At 44.5% G+C, this 19,339-nt stretch overlaps 1 protein-coding gene across 1 annotated transcript in view; it reads left to right on the forward strand.

The window, feature by feature from the left end:
- Positions 1 to 621: 621 nt before the first annotated feature.
- LOC142560849 (uncharacterized) overlaps positions 622 to 19,339 on the forward strand; it is a 65,713-nt gene continuing 46,995 nt past the window's right edge. The window contains exons 1-4 of the mRNA XM_075673246.1: positions 622 to 1,175; positions 4,486 to 4,601; positions 14,707 to 14,759; positions 16,651 to 16,714. Coding sequence (XP_075529361.1) covers positions 1,147 to 1,175; positions 4,486 to 4,601; positions 14,707 to 14,759; positions 16,651 to 16,714 — 262 coding nt within the window. The 5' untranslated portion in view covers positions 622 to 1,146. The remainder of the gene's footprint in view (positions 1,176 to 4,485; positions 4,602 to 14,706; positions 14,760 to 16,650; positions 16,715 to 19,339) is intronic.

Genomic DNA, 19,339 nt, shown 5'->3' on the forward strand with positions numbered 1-19,339 from the left:
GTTTCGTTTTTTCCACTCCTGTTACAGCCCCTGAATGAGGCTGACAGTATTAATAAATGAAATGAAAATGAAAGCACCAGTCGCCATGCCGGAAGCACATCATTGCTGTGTGAGATTAGTGGGTGTCAGATTGTAGTGGAAGCGGACATTTATGTGTGAATATATGTGAATATGAATCAGGATAAGGCTAGCGCTATGTGTCACGACTCTTTTTCGAACTTCGCCATATTGTCACTCTGGGGAATTTCAGTAGAACGTGTGCACGTTTTGTTGTGTCGTGGCTTCTATAGAGAGACAATTATGTCAAGTTTAGTGCAACACGCACCATACTTTCCACTATTCCAGTATGATTTGCGCAACACAGCCGATACTTCTGCTTTGCAGGGGTCTCGCATGCAGAGACTTCAAGCGGTATCTTTTAGCAGCACACGAAAACAAAGTGCAACTGCCGAATGGTGCACTAAAGACGATCTCATCAGCCACGGTCGGTAGCGTTTGTTGGCTATATAGGAAGCTATGATTGGCTCAGCGGCTCGGCTTTGGCTTGCACTTGGCGGTTCGCTAGTGGCGCGCTCAGCAGCCAAGCAGCAGCGATACAAGCGAGGAAATGCGGGGGGGGGGGGGGGGGGGGGGAGAGAGCCTTTGACTGCTTCGACCACTTGGACGGGACGCAGCGGTGTGTGTTGTATCAATGGTTGTGTAGTGCTCGTTGTAGGCACCGCTGTCAGCTGCCGCAGGATAGCAGCTTGGGTTTGGAGTTAAGTCAGTGCAGCTCTTGTGAAATAGTTTGGCATGCAGTCGTGAGTTCGGATGCGGGCGGCATCAATGACACTGTTTGGAGTTCATTTCTCGCGCTGGACCGCCGATTTGTCGACCAGTTCGCATCGTTGTTTGCGCCGGCGTTATCAATGCTAGGCCTACTGCAGCCGCCTTCAGCTGGTCGCTTTGCCTCCAGACAAGCCAGCATACCAGCAAGACCAGAAGGATTGCGCCAGCTGGGACCGACCTTGAAGGCTTTTTCTGTCGCACCTGCGCTGTCGCCAAGCGGGAAGATGCGGCTCGCTTGAGCACCTTTTGTTCCCAACCGGTGCGCGTGTGTTAGTGCGTGAGCGCCAGTGCGACCAGTCTCTTCCTTCCTGCCTCACCATGGATCGTGCCAGCCGGGCCATCCGACGGTGAGTGTGCTCGGAAAGGTACTTTACACGTTGTCTTCGTCTCGACGTGCTCGTCGAGCGCCCGCGCAACGAGCGTGAATAAGCGCTTTTGCACGCTCGCGTGCCGTGTCGATTCGCTCGACTGGACGCTCGGCAACTGGCGCTGCTGCCAAGTCTGGCCGTGCCGTGCTTGTGCGCCAGTCCGCGTCGGGCAAAAAGGACACCGGCGCGTCGTCGAGCACGATGGTACTACGCCGCGTTTATTCTTGGCCACGATGGTGGCTGGACCGCAGTGCGAAGCGACCTGAAGGCAAAGGACAACAGCTGCCTGTGTTCATTATATCTGACTCGCGTTATGACTGGCTGCAAACTAGAGACGTTGAGCAAAAAGTCGTCGTTTAACGCGCTTTGTTTACTGTAGCTGCGCTTTCGAGTCGCTCGCGTGTTTGGCGCGGAGTCCAAGGGCGCATGCTTGGGTTAGATTTAGGCAAGCGCCGCGCGTTTGAGATTCCTATAGGGGAAAAAAAAAAAAGAAAAACGCGCGTTGAAAAACACGTTAAACGTAACGCGAGCAAGTGAATGGGGGCCGCTGCTGGCCGGTGTGCGGGCCGCTTCACGTATTTATCTCTGCTTTAACGTTTTTGCCCACCTTCTCATCCGCAAAAAAGTGAAACTTTTCAGAACACTTGTAATGCCCTTCTTCTCGTCCATTTGAATGCACCATGGGACGCGCAAACACAGCCGTATCTACATGTCATGTTTGATAGCTCGCACGCATCGTTAATCGCCTGACGTTACCTATTGAACACCGGTTCCAAAATGTTTGCACAATTTATCGTGCGATTTCGTCGCACGAAAACAGTCGCCGTCACTTCAGAGTGAATGTTTCACCTCCCACATGTGCGCCGTGTACTTCCCGGTGGGATCGCGTTTCCGAGTTGACGGAAGGAGAGGCTCACAAGAATGGTGACTATCATTATTATTAATTTAGGAGGCTGCTCCTCAAGAGGCGTAAAGACAGGGGGCAAAATGGGTCTGTTCGATTCGCTAACACCACCTGAACCAGTTCACAAGGTGCTGCATCCTGCCATTCATTTCAGTAATGGGGCCCTCTGAACCGCGCTGTTCATTTAAAAAAGTGCAGGGCTGGTTCACTATTTTTCTGCACCCTCCCTACTGTTGGTGCCAACTTGTTGGACATACAGGTGGGAAGCAGTACACATGCGTAACCGCCATTGAGAGCCTGCTTACACTTGCCTTCTTTGTCTGCACAAGCGCGCGGTGTAGTTGCGCCTCGGAAGCCAGTCGTACCTCCGTTTCGGAACCTCAAACTTGCGCACAAGGCACGCACTAGTTGGACAAAACGTACAGTCTGCACCTCGGCATTCATTTCGAGTGTCACTTTGTGCTGAAATCATGCTCAATAATGTCTCAATTTCTTGTGCTCCACCAGGAACTGGTTCACAGTGGTGCAAGCAAATTGAATGGACCTAATAATACGGGATCTGTGAGTGCATGTCAAATTGAATTTGTGCACTCTCTGACAAAGCAAGCGCCCGGTGTCGAGACATGGCACAGAGCATGCTCATCCTTTCTTGCTTGTCTGCCAATAGGCCCACATTTTGTCAACCTGCAGTCATAATTGCGATGATTGAAGAAGGTTACACTAGTAGAGTGGGGTCTGTTTTGGCCTTTGTGTTGTGCAACAGTACACTGCTGCACTCGTCGTCGGCCGAAACACACCGCTACGCTGTGCACGACGCGAAGTTCGCAACAGACACCACTGTCCTATCGTAATCTTCTGCAGTCTGAATTCTAACTTCGGGCAGACAAAAAAAGGGGCCTGTAGACGTGTTTACATGAATGCGACAGTAGCACATCACGAGTAATGCGATGCACTTGCGTTTACATGTGGCGCATCACCCCTGGTGCAATGGTGGTGGCACATGGTGTCACACATTGAAGGCAAAGTAGTGCTTGCAGACACTTTCGGCATCATGCCACACTGCGGCTTGGCAAGTGCAGCAGATCCAAAGCAAATTGCATTTCCTATAATTGCTAATGCAATGCGATCATGCTTACATGCACTGCGAAAGTCAGCTTACTCACAGAAGACAGGACAACAAGGGAGACACGGACAACAGCACTGACTTACAACCAAGTGTCTTTAGTCTTTCAGTCAGCCTATATATATATATTCTCTACCACTAGTGCAAAACACGATAAAAGCAACAGAAATTCAGCATGCACAAGGGTAATAAATTGTAATCGGTGAGATAAGAAGGCTACCTCCTTCGGGAGGAGTGAAATCGAGGGGAAGCTTACACATGCGCTGCTACTATTATGGATGTGAAAGGCTATGCCCCTCTTTTTGCCCTGTCATTTACCGTTGTTTTCTGCTCGTAATCATGAACCAAACAGCCCAAATGTGTACTCTTCTACTTGTCTCTATCCACCCCTTTCTGGTGCATTATTGTGACGTGCTTTCCTAGCACATTAGCCTCATTTACGTTAATCAGATGCGATACGCTATAAAGTTGATGCGATGGGCCAGTTGTCTTATTCACACGAGCATGAAAGGACGTGCATGCGCTGTGCCATGTCTCGACATCAGGTGCTTGCTTCTCCAGAGGGCGCAAGAATGTAGTTAGATCCACACTATTATTAGATCGCAGATCCCGTACTATTTTGTCCCCGTCTGTATATACATTTAGAAGTGAGCTCAGTAATGTGTGAACAGTCAGTGGTATGTCGGGCCAGCAGTTGGAAAGAAATGGCCATGCCACTTGAGTGTAGCAGCTGACATACCAAAAGCTTTTGGCTGCAACATGTGCTTATTATTTTTTTCTTGCATAATACCTGTTATTTCTTGTGTGCAGCAGAGAATGCATGTATAGTGTACTGCGAAGCTTCTTTGCTGCCCTTGTGATGAGAGCGAGACTTCTGAACAATCAAGGTGCTTGTCACTTTCGTTGGGGCAGTTGCCATGTCACTTATTGGTCAGTTAGTGAATGCTTCTTCTAATACTTAGAAATTCCCTATACATTTTTGGTGAAAAAAAGGTGAAGACGTGAGTTGTCACTGCATCGGTGACACTATGCAAACTTTTTTGGAGGAAAAAGGACGATCCTAATAAGCAACACTTTGAGTCTTTGTGGGTTGGGAAAGTTCAGAACATGGGAAGGCATTGTCCTAGAACACATCCGTAACTGGACTTGAATGTATTGCCCCTCTATGTGTGTGCTGCCTTTGGGCCACTAGGTTGGCAGATCTGTTTTACTGTAAGCTGGAAATGACTCTACGTGGCTGCCGTGCCTTGTGTTTGTTGCAGGAGTGGTGCCCGGCTCAAAGCGCTCAATGGGGGTCACGCTGACCTGAACTTGGTCATCTCGGAGCTCCGGGACATCCGCCTTGCCATGAAGTCCTTCCTTACGGCACAGAATGCAGGTGAGTCCACTGTCAGCTGCCTGCGGTGTCAGTGGATCACGTCACTGCCATCAGGTTGTAATCAGCTGTTAGCAGGACACTAGGAGTGTTGTTCTTCACACTGCCAAATTCTGTCATGTTGACGTTAAGCCAGTCGGAGATGGTGGTGATGGCCGCCATCTCAGTCTGTCGGAGTGCAGAAAATGCTAAATATGTCAGTGTGCATAAGGATGTCTGGGGCTGGATGTCCTGCTGCAGTGTGCATTTCAATGTCCAGAAAATTCATGTGACAGGTTTGCATCTCACTGATGCCTTGTATGAATGCTGACAGCCTTCAGTTCTGCAATTGTGACTTGAGCCACAATATCCTAGGGATGCCTTTTGATGCTATTGCTTTTTGTGTTTTTCATGCTTTGTCAGTGGTCAGAGCAATGCTGCACCCCATGTTTCCAGTTGGGATCAGCTGGTTGTGAACGATAGATAATAAGAATCCGAACGACATAGAATCAAGCAAAAGGCATTGCTAAAAATTTGCGGCCCTGTGCTAAAGTCAATTAAGGACTCCCTTCAGACTGTATGAAAGCACTTGATTTTTATTTCAGGTACATGTACAGTTGGCTTTCCAGCTGTTAAAGGGTGTGCTGTGGTTTAAAATAAGTTTTCCATATGATATATTGCTCCTGAAAAACAAGGAATGTACAAGGTTGGTACGCAACAAAGTGAATACTTATGCATAGTAGCATCTGAAAACGTACAATGTAGTACACTTCAGAGTCGTAAAATAAACGAACTACATAAATGCAAGCATTCACGATAAAATGTACATGAATGCGAGCATAGTCTGTGTAAAAAGTTATAGGGCACGAGGTCTTCAAACAACTGGAATATTCTTGCAGCCTCGAATTAAGACCCGCAGACCAAACTGTTGTCTCCTTCAGAAGCTGTGTCCCCAATTTTCAAAACAGTGCACAAAATACAATATACGGATGAAACTAATGGTATTTAAAACATGTCTTCAGACACTTCTGATTGGGCTTGTGCTGGAAGTTTCATCAATATTTAGTGAAATGAGTTGAAAGGTTAGGTGTTCGCTCCTGTTTTCAGTACCTCATCATGTAGAGGGTTTACTCTTTCATTGTCGTTTTACGTGGTTTTATATCAGGCATACTTTTCAAGCGGTTGGACAGGTGCTTTAAAAAAATATATTTCTGTGGTTTTGCATACCAAAAGCACAATATGATTTATGAGGCGTGCCGTAGTGTGGGACTCATAGGTTTTTCTTTTTTGACCACCTGGTTTTCTCTAATGGGCACCCAATGCATGGTACACAGGTGTTTCTGCATTTCTCCCCCATCAAAATGCGTTTGATTCCGCTCCCTCTGGCTTAACAGTGCAATGCCAAAGCCATAGTACTATGCCACCGCGGTGGGTATAGGTATTTTCCAAGTATGCTAGATAAGATATAGATGATAGTCTCGTTTAATGTCTGACATTCCTGTAGAGAGCTCTCTTATGAAGTCCACATTCTCTAAGCTTGATAAAGCTCTCTTAAAGACTGAAAATTCTTAGTTTGTTCTGCAACTGTGTGCACTGCATTATTCTGAAAATGCGAGAAGTGAGAAGTGAAAATAGATTTTCAGTGCACATACTTAATTGGCACCTCAAGGGGTGTATGCGACCAATGCAATGGTGTGCCATGTTACTGGCTTCAGGCAATAAATGAGTGAGAACAGAGTTACTTCACAGAATGTGCTTCCGGTAAACTTTTCACATTTTCATCATTTTTGTAAAGTTCTGTTAATGCTCTCACGAAGGGTACTTCCAAGACACTAACACCGGAGCTACAGTAAACTTGCCAGCTGTCCTGAATTTTGTGGGGGTGATCCAGTTTTGCAGTAGTGCAAGTACTGCCTGTCGTCAGAAGCAAGTCAGCAGCCGACAGAAATCGGATGCATATGTGACACATTCTGTTCAGAGCTTAATGATAGAGTGAGTTCCTTCTAAAATTCGATTGCATAAAATAATAGATTGCATCTACTGTGCACAGAAAAAAAGCCAAGACAAGCATAGTTTGAATCTTAAAATCGACCCAAATTCCAGTTTCATCACTACTCTTTGCGACTTTTTGCCTGCACCGTTTTTATAACCTGGTGCAACAGTGTTGGCAACATAAATTATGACCATCGTTACCATATGGTACTGTTGCCAGGATTTTATATGGAGAGAGATTTCCAGTATGCCATTTACATGTATTACATATATTGTGAGAAGGGGTGGGACCGGGCCTAATGCGCTGCCCATTTCCTTCCTTTGTACACAGCTGCCGGCATGTGGTTTGCACATACCACTGAAAAAAAATTTAAAAAAAGACGGAACTTGCATTAGTGTTGCGTCTTGGGCTGTTAATAGCAAAGTAGTATACAATTGTCCCTGAACGTTTAATTACCACTGTGCATACTGTTGCAATGAATGGAGAGCATCTGTGCGTTTTATGTTTGCCAGGAAGCAGATTTTAGCCCATGTGTTAAGACGAGAGCTCGTTACTACCTGTTTGTACAGTAAAAGCAGTTATGCAGCAAATGCATTTTTTCATAGGCTGAGGAGAATGTTTTGGTGCATGCTGCTGTAGTGCCGAGTGCAAGCTGCAGTTGTTACGCATCACTGAAAGTTCGTTTTCCCCATTGACATGTCAGGTGCATCGAAGCAGAGTTCCCTGCACTGTCATTTCGTGGTGATGGTGATTACCTTGACTTCTGGCAGCTTCAAAGCAGCAGCCTACTTGCAAACACTGCACAGCTTTGCACATCTGTTTCATTCGAACATCACAATTTGTGCAGTGATTGTTTCAAGCACGCATTTGCATCAGTCTTTCAGAAGGAGCACTGTTGACGGGAAAAACTCTTACTTCAATATATGGCCACAGTGGGGCCCATTGTGTTCAGAAGACTTGCATCAGTGTGACTCGTACGTGTTAAGCCACGCTGTCTGAGGTTATGATTCATCTTTCTAATCTTGCTTATCTTTGGACTGACAAGCTACTATCGGTCCAGTAATACTCTTGAAAGTGGCTATTTTTGTTTCCTGGGTGTCTGTTGCCTCGAAAGGCCCAGATGCCCACTTGGTAGTGGCTTATCAGATGGCACATTCAATGCGCTTTAAATGCAAGCGTGTTGACACATAGTGCAATTTTACATAAGAACATTGGTGCATTTTGGATGGAAAAACAAGACACATTCTATGCACCCTAATTTTTTGGTCATTGCAGCCTTCTTGACTTCTAGCAGCGCTTTGTACCAGCCTACTTGACAAACTCAGTGACAGCTTCTAAAGTTTCATTGAATGTCAAAGACCGCGCAGTGATTGTTTCAACCGCTTGTTTACACAAAAGTCTTAAAGCTCTTACTTCAAGAGATATGACTACAGTGAGACTTATCGTGTTCAGTAGACTTGCATTCATGTGACTTGTACATGTCTATGGGTCAACTGTGCTTCTTCAAATCGTGATTCATCCTTTGAACCTTATCTTTGAACTAAGTGGCTGCTGCTTCTACGGTCATACTGATAAGAGTGGTTATATTTGTTCAGTGGCTATCTGTTTACTGAAAAGGCTCAACAGGTAAGCTGTAGGTGCATATGTGCCAGTGCAATCACTGCAGTTTGCTTTTCTTTATATGGATGACATGTTGTGGGTGACAAGCAAGAAGTACACAATAAGCTCACATTGCGTAAAGGTCAACTGCAGCCATGTTCAGACCATGTGAAAAGCTTAGTTTCAGTGATCGTGTATGGAGCAGCCCCCATGCAAAATTGTGCGTTTAAAATGTGAGTGGATGTGGCACAAAAAAACTAGTGCAGATAGATAGATGTTTTTATGATGAAAACTAAACATCCACCTGTATTGCTTGCTGGAAATTATGGACATAGAATGTTGAGAAACAGTGCAGTGCCTGGGCCCGACTTCCGAGATCAGGTGGCACCTGTGGCAAGCTGGAAATCTGAGGCCATGTCCTGAGATTTGTTTCATATCCACTTACCACCAGATGCATGCATCATCTGCCTAATCCTATTTAAATTCTGTTAATAAATAAGTTAGTGAATTACCAGCCATGCATCTTTGTTAAAATTACCTATATGACGTATGCTATTCATTTAATAACCAGGTTAGGCAAAATGAAATTTCATTGCTAAGCAGTGCCAAAAAAACTCGCAGACAAGGTGGAGCACAGGACCAGTGCTGTTTTTTTTTCTGTTTTTTCTTTCGGAAGGCGTGCACAAGAGCTGAACAAATCGATAACTCAGAGAAAACACTAAAAGGAACACTGCTCGCAGATTATAAATGATAAATTAGAAGGGTTTTGGGTTGCTATTATTGGCCTTTCACTATCTCGGCACAGACCTCGCACTTCGCCTTTTCCTTCTGTATTCATTCAGTACTGTCAAATTGTTAAGAGCCGCTGAATTGGCGAGACCGTATGAATCTAGAATTCTTTGGTGAATTTTTGGAATGGTTAAGTTATCGGACCTGCCGTTGTGTTTTAGTGGCTTTGGCATTGCGCTGCTGAGCCTGAAGTTGCGGGATCAAATAGCGGTTGTGGTAGTTGCATTTTGACGGGGTAGAAATGCAATGACGCCCGTGTGCCAGGCATTGGGTGCATGTCAAAGAAACCCAACTGGTCTAAATTGATCTGCAGTCCCCCACACAGTGTGCCGCATGATCATATTCTAGTTTTGGCACGTGAAACCTCAATGAAATATAAAAAAAAATAACTTTTTGAGTTACCATGTCTGTGAAACTGCCTAATAACACGAGACCATATGCCCCGTGAAGCGGAAAATCTGGTGCTGGTGTGACCATGCTGTGGTCTGGAAAGGCTACGAACCCACGGCCTTTGGTGTTCAAACGAAATTAAAAAAAAGTGGTGTTTGCATGACTGCACCATGGTCCTAAAAAGCTACAGACCCACAACCTTTAGTGTTAATTGAGGCGATATTAATTCAGGCCAGCATTGGCGTGACCACGCCATGGTCTGAAATAAGAGTCGGATCCACAGCCTTTGGTGTTAAAGGGACACTAAAGGCGAATATTAAGTCAAGCTAAAGTGATAGATTAGTGCTTGAGAAACTAAAGCGTAAATATTGCTGCGAACAAAGCCTTAATAATAGAGACATTTAGGTAAATGTAGGACATGATTAAAGACTCCCCCGGAATATTCAAGTACTTGCCCAATGATGGAAGCACTCCTCAGTTAGATTCTGGCACTACTACTCAACCACTCATTACAAAAAAAAAATCCTTGTATTGTATTATTAGAGGAAATAAAATGCTGCTTGTCCAGTTCTATTTCATATTTAGAAAAAAGAACTCATTCAAATTAACCTCGACAATGATGCGTGCGGTTTAAAGGTTTTGTTTTCGCTCCACTCTGCCCATGCTTTCGCGTTTCAGTAGTTTCGTTATCGCTTATTCGTGTGCTGATTTTGCTGGCTCGCGAAACTCGCACAATCTGCAAGTAGCAGAGAATTGAACTTCCATGTGACGTCGCGGGATGCCTGAATGGTCTGCGTCACTTAACCAAGAAGCAGCTGCAGCAGCTAATCCTCCTGGCTTCGCTTGGTAATGTCATCTGTCGAGCACCCTTTTAATCACCGACGGCAGCAGAGGGTGTTGATGGCATATGCAACGTCACCACTTCCTGTGTTGGGTGGCGGGAGATTTGAATTTGGACAAAGGTATTCGGACTGTTCCGATGCAATTTTATCATAAATGAAGTCTTTTCTTGGCATGAAACAAGCGTTGCAAAGTTTCTGGAATGGCATAAAAAGGCGTAAATATTACTGCTAACAAAGCCTTAATAATCGAGAAATTGAGGTAAATGTAGGACATGATTAGAGAGACTCCCCCGGAATATTCAAGTTCCGATGCAATTTTATCATCGGAACATCGGCTTACATTGACTTATTATTTGCCTTTAGTGTCCCTTTAATTCAGGCTGGCATTGGCATGATCCCGCCATGGTCTGAAAAGGCTACGAACCCACAACCTTTGGTGTTAATTTAGTGTTAAAAAATTATGCAGATCCCACGCACTATGGGAATCGATGTAAGCGAGGCTTTCCATGCTGGATGCTTTGATTGACAATAATTAGCAGTGATGTTGACGGCTAAAGCTTAGTTTCTTCCAACATTTAGGCTGACACGAGAGTGGCGAGTGGATGTTGAATGTTACCTTACATGCACCACTGCTGTTTGTCTGCGTAGTACACAGAACACACAGGGAGAGGTGTTTGCTTGAGGTGGTGTTGTCCACCATACTTTATAACCTCTTAGAGGGTTGAGCGTTGTCATTTCCTCATATGGCACATTGCATTGTGGCAGAAGTCTTAAACTTGAATTAGATTATGGGTCTGTATGTGTCAAAACCACACTCGGACTATGAGGCAAGCTGTAGTGGCGGACTCCGGATTAATTTTGACACTGTGATGTTCTTTACAATATCATCATCATCATTATCTTCATGATCGTCATATTTTATGTCCACTGCAGGACGAAGGCCTCTCCCTGCGATATCCAATTACCCCTTTTCTGCGCCAGCTGATTCCAACTAGCACCCGCAAATTTCTTAATTTCGTCGCACCACCTAGTCATCTGTCATCCTCTACTGCGCTTCCCTTCTTTTGATACCCATTCTGTCACCCTAATGGTCCAACGGTTATCTACTCTACGCATTATATGGCCTACCCAGTACCATTTTTTTCACTTCATGTCAATTATAATGTCGTCTATACCTGTTTGCTCTCTGATCCAAACAGTTCTCTTTCTGCCTCCTAAAATTATGCCTAGCATTCTTCGTTCCATTGCTCTTTGCGCAGTCCTTAATTTGTTCTCAAGCTTTTGTCAGTCTCCAAGTCTCTGCCCCATATGTCATCACTGGTAAAATGTACTGATTGTATACCTTCCTTTTCAATGATCACTGTAAGTTTCCAGTCAGTGCTCACAGTGCTCACTCACAGTGCTCACTCACAGTGCTCACTCACAGTGCTCAGTCACAGTGCTCAGTCCAGTGCTCACAATGTCTGCCGTGTGCAATCCAACCCATTTTTATTCTTCTATGAATTTCCTTCTCATGGTCAGGGTTCCCTGTGATTAGTTGACCTAGGTAAACATACACCTTCACAGACTCTAGAAGCTGACTGACAATCCTGAATGTTCTTTAACGTGTCCCAAAATCTAAGTACACGTGCGTTTTCTGTTTTGCCCCAGTCGAAATGTGGCTGCGGCAATTGGGATCAAATCCACAACCTCTAACAATGCCATAGCCGCAAAGCTAATGTGGCGGGTACAGAAGTGTTGATTTGATGGTTGACGGCTTCCGTAGTGTCTCCTGGACCCTGCGGTGCGCTTTAATTAATGCAGCTCTGCTTCTGCACGCCCTGCATAAGTTGCCCGCTTGACATATTTGCTTGTTGTTTATATTGTCATATTCAGAAATAGCAGCAATGTACTGTACCGTATCTTGAACTTAAGCTTAACCTGTTTCCCCGAAACCGCTGTCGTATAGTAGCGGAGTTTCCTTGTCTTCTCACGTCACCTCCCCGCTCTCTTATATAGGAGCTCCCTCTCCTCCTCCTCTTCGTCTCCTCTATACAGTTCCATCTGTGTCCCCCCTCTGGCCTCCCACGTTAGTAAAGAGAAGCACTGTAGTTTCTGCAATGCTTCTGAGAGGAGTCACGGATAATTACAGCTGTCAAGTGGCTAACGTGGCGATGGCCAGGAAGCTCCAGAGTTCATTCTGCAGATTCGACACGGTGGGGTGAAAATGTTTCTGGGGTCGCCTTTCCTATCTTACTCCTCCGGCCTGCCATCTATATGTCATCTATGTGCGACAGCAGCAGCAGCAGTGGGAAAGTCAAAGGAAGAGGCAAAGAAAGCTTGGCTTTAATAATTGGTGGGGATTGCACCCATGACCTTAGGTGTTAGTTAAGGCTGGCGCTGGCATGACCACGCCGTGGTCCAAAAACTAGTGTGTTATTAATGTGTGTGAATGCGTGCTATGTCTTCTAAGCCAAGTACGTAAAAAAGTACACTCCTCATGCACATCAAAACGTTTCGGTCAAGAAGATAACGACTAAAAGAGCATAGGCATTGCGCGGGGCTCTCAATGCTTTCGCATTCACCCACATAGTGATAACTAAGTTTCCTTTGAATTTTTCATCGCAGAATCAAAAAGCGTAGTGATGGAAGGAGCACTGCCTTCTTATTTGTGCTCGAATGAGCTTATGGTGTCTTTTTCCTTCATCAGTTTAATGTTGCCGCTCATCATATTTTTAGCTTTTGTCGGTGACCACTTTCAATAAACTGTCATTGAGTCATGACCCTTGCCCAAAACATGCGAGCATTGTCCTGAATTTTGTGGTGAGAAGGCGTGTCCAGAAGGACTGTACGTATCATGCGAACTGTGTTGTGCAATCTCAAGTATTCAGTATCCATGCACACCCTGCGATTGCCCTAGAATGTACAGCAGTGCTTGTATTGTGGGGGCTCCGGCTAATGTGGCTGGTACTGTCTAGCTAAGGTCTAAATGTTGGACACGTGCCTCGTCTTGACACGTGCCTTGTCAGGTGCTGCAGTCTGCTCACTGTCAATGCATAGGCAGACAACTCCTGTGACAGATCCAAAGAAGGGGGTTATTATCTTGTGGTTACAACAAAGGATTCAGGCACTAGTGTGCAGTTGAGGGCGAGGGCGGAGACTTCCTGGGAAGTTTGCTCAGCTACATTGGTGCTAAAGAGTGTCTGGTTCACCACAAAGGGAAGGAGGCTGCTTTGCTCAGTGGGGAATGACCCCCTTGCTTCTTCCCCCCACCTCACTACGGCCAGTTCTTCACAGTATAAATATTTGACCAGCTTGAGCCATTCAAATGACTTGACGATTGTGTTTGCCTCTTATCATTGTCATTGGAGAGTTTCTCAAATGACAAAGGGGCCCTTAATATTTCTTAAAAACAGCTTTTTGTGAACTCCTTGAAACGCTGTAGGCACAAAGGAAAATCTCTGTATAGTAACTAACATGACTTCAAAAGGCAGTGCGGAGCTTGGCAGAACTTCATAATGTAGCCCATCTCGCAATCAGTTGCCTTCATTACATGACAAGGTCATACTACCGTCATGACAGGAGCTTCAGAATGGGTGCACAGCTTTTGCACATACCAAGGCTAAACATGATGCATCTCTTTTCATGCATAGTTTGCTACAAAAATTACAAGATAAAGGCACTACAATGTCTATGGAAGGTGCAAGCACGGTGGCTCGGTCAGTAGTGCAATGATTGGTATAGTTCACGAGTTTGCCTAAGTGTCGCCTATCTCACTTCAAACATCTTTGTGTCTTTGCAGTTGTATAATTTTCAATGAAATATTCCATTATAACTTCAGCAATTCACAATGATCATGCAAATTGTTGTATTGCTAATTATTACATTGCTTTGTAAAGAAAAATACGAGCAACTTTGGCATTGCATTGTTGAGCACAAGGCTGCATGTTTGCACCTGGCCATAGTGGCCTCATTCCCATAGAGGTGGAATGCAAAAGTAATTATATACCATGCAGTGAGTGCACCTTAAAGAACTCCTGGTGGTAAAAATTGATTCAGATTCCCCTACTATAGCATGGCATGTTAAACCACAGAATTTCGTTTCTTTAAAAAACGAAGATTGCTTGGAAATTTAGAAATTGAGCATAATAAATAATGGAACAAGAATTTCTGAAGCCACACACACAGATTGTACAAGTTTGTGTATGTCTTACTATTTCCACGGCATTTGAACAATCGCAGACGCAGAGTTTCCTCTAGTAGTTTGTCGAAAATAGTTATGTAGGAAACTGTCTTAGTCTGTGCTAACAGCTTCTGACAAAATGGCCATGCAAGAAGCGGTCTTCTAGTTACAATTTGCAGGTTAAATAAAGGGAATGTGAACATCCATCAATTCAAGTTTGTGAATGAGGCCTGCTTCGGGTGTCATCGAATTTTGCCGTCGTCATCCTGGGAGTCTTTGAATTTTGAGTCGGATATACTCTATGAACCCTGTGGAGACACATTGTTGAGCGCTGACTCTGGCATGTTCTTGCAGTGGCCCAGGACATGGTGCTGTGGGCCCAGGCTGACGAGAACAGGATAATTCAGGTGAGAACAGCCTTGAAAGTACGGGCCAGAAATAGGCTCCCTGTTGTGTCCCGGCAGCTTTTACGTCAGCTACGTTCTATAGGCTGCAAGCATGCTTAAGTATGCTAGAAGAGTGAGCGTTTGTGCAAGGTTGTGTACCTGCTGCAGTGCTTAGTGTGAGATGGCTTTGACAGCTTGTTGCTGTAACCCTTTGCAATCGTGTCGGGCCCCTCCCAGAATTTGAAAATATCAGTTCGAGTCAGATGCCAGCGCATGAGCGATGCGCACTTGTTGGTTTTTCTTTGTGATTGTTGCAGCACATTTCTGAAGCTTTTTTTAGCTATAGATAACTGTGTTGTGTAGTGTCTGTGTGGAAGGACAGCACTTTTTGATGGTACACTTGAAGGAACCCATATACATGGTTTTTGTTGCGCGAGGCACTGGGGATGGTGTCGTTTTCTTTGTGCACGTTTTACTGAAACAACTTGCATGAGTCTAGGGAATCTGAAGCTTATCTTATTTATCAGGAGGAGTATGGTATTCCACTTTCAGACGACCAACAAACGTTCTCGGATCAAAGCACTGAAAATAAAAGTTATGATGAGGACCCTACAGAAAACAGTTTGTGTGCTGATCACCCACTGTGTGATGCAGGCTGGAGACTGCAAAGTGTACGAGATCACTGGTTATTGAAAAAAAATTTCTGAAATAAGTAAAATACATGTTAGCTCACCGAAAAGCTCTTCCTGCATGGCATCGTAAACTTGAAATTACCGTATTTACTTGCATAATGATTGCACTTTCTTGTAAAAAAAATTGATGCAAATTCAGAGGTGGGATCATGACACGGGTAAAATTTTCTGCGAAAATGTTTTTTTTTTTTTCATCCCGCATTTGCTGCGGGGTGACAACAGGTCAACAAATAGACGGCTGCCGCTGTAACAGAGCACACCAAAGCAAAAATAGCGGCCGGCGGAGCAAGCGGATTGCGCTGAACACGATTTTTGTTCTTTTCGTGAGTACATTACGCGCATTGAAACAGTTTCTTCTGTATCAGTAATGAGTAATGTCGTTGCTATCGGCAAGTTTGCAACAATAAGGTAGCCATCACCACTTTGAGGGGACAGAAACAGAGATGGGCCCACTTAGCTACCAGTGACATAGAAACGCAAGGCGGGCATGCTGTGGAAACTGCGGCATTTGTCTTCACTAGTATCTGAATATGGCACGCTTCCGCTAAGGGTGGGCGACTATCTTAGCTGTGTTACAAGTGTCGGCGTAGGAATAGGGTACACTTATAACGTATCAGTGTAAACGGGGCGACTATCGTTGCTGCTCGCGATTTGTTGCATGCCCATGAGTGCAGACGAGAATAATCGAAAGGCGCCTTTTTTGTTGTTGTTGACCACAACCATTATAAAGCCTACAAATACCGTAATAATAAAGCCAAGGCAAGTTTGGTTGTAGCTTTTCTTTTTTTTTTTTTCATGGAAGTGTGGAAAGTTATGAAATGGGGGCATCTGCTTAAGAATGTTTGGTGCGTGCGGACCGCTTGGTATGTCTTGAAGAGACGTTCGCGCAGCATTCGACAGATGCTAAGTGCGATCATCATTAGCTAGACATGGCACACAACATATTGCTGTGGTAAGTTAGGGGTGCGATCATTACACGGGAAAGGAAAAAAATGGTATTTTGACGACAAAATTCAGGGGTATGATCATTACGCGAGTGCGATCATTATGCAAGTAAATACGGTAATTTTAATCTGAAGTTGGCTGATATTTGTCGTGTGCATTGTCATGTCTTTCGCTTGGCTGTCCTTTGTTTTCGGTAAAAAGTTCATCTGCTAACTTGAAATGCAAAGGGGATGATTTGCATATAGTATATATCTTTTTCGCCTTGATTCATGCAGGACGTCATGGCGCAGTTGGTAGAACTGAATGCTCTCTGGACGGACATCCAGAAGGATTTTGTGGGTGAGTGACATTTAGTCGATCACCAGTTACTTTCGAGGGAGTGTACCCTCCTTCTTGATGTGCCCACATAAGTTGTGCCAGCACTGTTTAGAAAATTTTTGTGAAGTTTAATGTTCTAGCTTAGAATTGTTACTCAATAAGGAGGTTTAGAACAGGGGTCTACACCTGAAGGTACCCCAAAAGGCAACCGCTTTGTGTTCACGGTCTGCCCTGTTAAAAAGTATACCTGAGAGTTTATTATTTTCAATGAGGAGACGTGACATTTATTATTTTCGATGAGGAGATGTTGAGATGACACAAAGCTGGTTTGGGGCACCCACATTATTTTTGAAATTTACCATAGGGGCGTGTGAAAACCAAGACCCAACGATACTGTTTATGTTCGGCGCATGTGCTGTGAGGTACTAATCCATAGGGGCCCCCTATCTTTGAGGACCCCTATTCTAAAACAGCGTATTGTACACGTTTTCAATGGCACTTGTGAACACTCAAGTTTGGTGGGCAGCGGGAAGTTGAAGTGTTTGTTCTTCTTTAAGGCGGGACACTGCTTCATGTAATCGAAAATTGGTCCAGGTTGGTGTAGAGCATTTATTTTTGCATAATAGGACACCTGTACCATCCTTGATCAATTCAGCCTTGGCCATAATCACCATGATAATCTCGTGAAATGTTTTTCTACATTTTCTCAAAACAGAATTTCTGATGGTATTGCAGTTTTGGAGTGACGATATCTCTGGTTCTACTTGTCCTATGGCAATAATTTTTTTCCCAGTAAGGTAGATAAGAGCGAAGTAGGCCTAAAATATTGAGACCGCCCTTTCACTTAGTGCCAACTGTTTAAGTTATTGCTCGGCACAAGGCGTGCCGACGTATATGAACATTCTCGTTTGTCGAAGATTTTATGCGTTGTCTATGTCGTTGCTAAACATTGTATAATTGGATTTCATGCATGATGCAACAGTGTTGTACATTCTAGAATGTATGTGAGCGCTTGCAATTACACTGGAATGTATGCCAAATCATGCATAAATAGCCGATGCCACCTTATCTGCAGATCAGATTTAGACGATTGACGTATGGGCTCATCACTATTGTTCTGCCTGAGTATAACTTGTTCATACCTGCCAACTCTTCCGAATTTTCCTTAAATTTATGAATTTCAAGCAGTCTTACGATTTTGTATTTGCAAAAAGAAAAACATTGTACTTGCAAAAAAAAAGTGAAAATGTAGTAGAACTACACCCTGGTGCCTGGCGCTGCCACGCGAGGCCAATATGTATGCATGGTATCATCAGCAGCTGCAAGGTTATAGTGACTTCTGTCTTCTTCTAGGGTGGTCACGAAACCATATCCAAAGCTTAATGGTGCCTTTAGCGCCACCACAAACCTGTTGCCATGCCGTTGCCTTTGTTTGTGCTGGCACGTGGGTTTGGACATGAGTCTCTACTGTGTTGGCCTCGCCTTTTGTGTGACTAGCTGCCGCGTCGGACGCAGTGCGACTCTTGGAAATCTTGGAAACCCCGACAGTACTTCCAAGTGCTTTTTAAATCATACACAGCAGAATTTCTGTGCTTCGTGCTGTCGAAGAAAGGGGAGAAGTTCGGATTCTGCACGATGTGTGCCTGTGATGTGAACATCTCGCATGGCGGCAAGTCTGACATCAAGGTCCACAACGCTTTGAGAAAGCATCAGGGATACACGGGAGCCGTTGACAGTCAGCCAAGGCTAGAAAGTTTTGTACGCAGTGACAGCGACCTCGGTATGATTTGTGCAGAGTGCCTCTTTGAGGTAGAAGTTCTGCGGAAACCCGCAAGGTGGAGAGAAGTAATGAATAAAGGGAAATTGCTACGAACGGGTGGATGTCTGATTTTCCCTTTATTCAGAGCGCCTCTTAACGGCATATTTAGTTGAACATAATATCTCAATGAATGTCAGCGATCATGCCAGACCGCATTTCCGGAAGATGTTCCCCAAGTGCGAAAAAGCGAAACGCTATGCCTGTGGACAAACGACGACGTCAATTGTTCGGGAAATGGCCACTAGTGCAGAGTCTCCTTTGCTGGATGCCCTAAAAAAAGTATTTTTGATCACTGATAACAGTAGGGGTATGCAGCATTACACTATTGTTGCGACATATTTCGTTAAAGAAACGAGTTGAGTTGAAAGCCACCTTCTTTGCCTTGGGACAGTCCGAGTGGAAGTGACAAATCACAAGATTGCAAATCTGGTTCTGGACGAGATGAAGTCTCGGAATTTGCCTGTTGGAAACCTGTTGGCTGGTATTTAAACAGTCCACATCGTCTTGGATGTTGCTGTGGGTTCTTACTTTTATATGTTTGACATGGCACAAGTCACACTGTGGCATGGCATAAGTCACTGGGCATAGGGCTAGAACATTCATTCTTGCAGCACAACTCTGATCATTCAAGATTATTTCGATCTGTCAGTTTCCTTTATAACAACTGGCATTTATAATACCTCACCTCACACAGAAACATATTTCGTAATATTTTAAGTACTCCTTGTAGCACAGGTAAATAAACTGCATATTTGAAATCAGTATGTCTAAATTCATGTGATGCAAAAGAGAACTTCTTGCTGGGCAAGTTGGTATTGAATCATTAT

The sequence above is a fragment of the Dermacentor variabilis genome, chromosome 10 (assembly GCF_050947875.1).
Source record: "Dermacentor variabilis isolate Ectoservices chromosome 10, ASM5094787v1, whole genome shotgun sequence".
Classification (NCBI taxonomy): Eukaryota; Metazoa; Arthropoda; class Arachnida; order Ixodida; family Ixodidae; genus Dermacentor; species Dermacentor variabilis.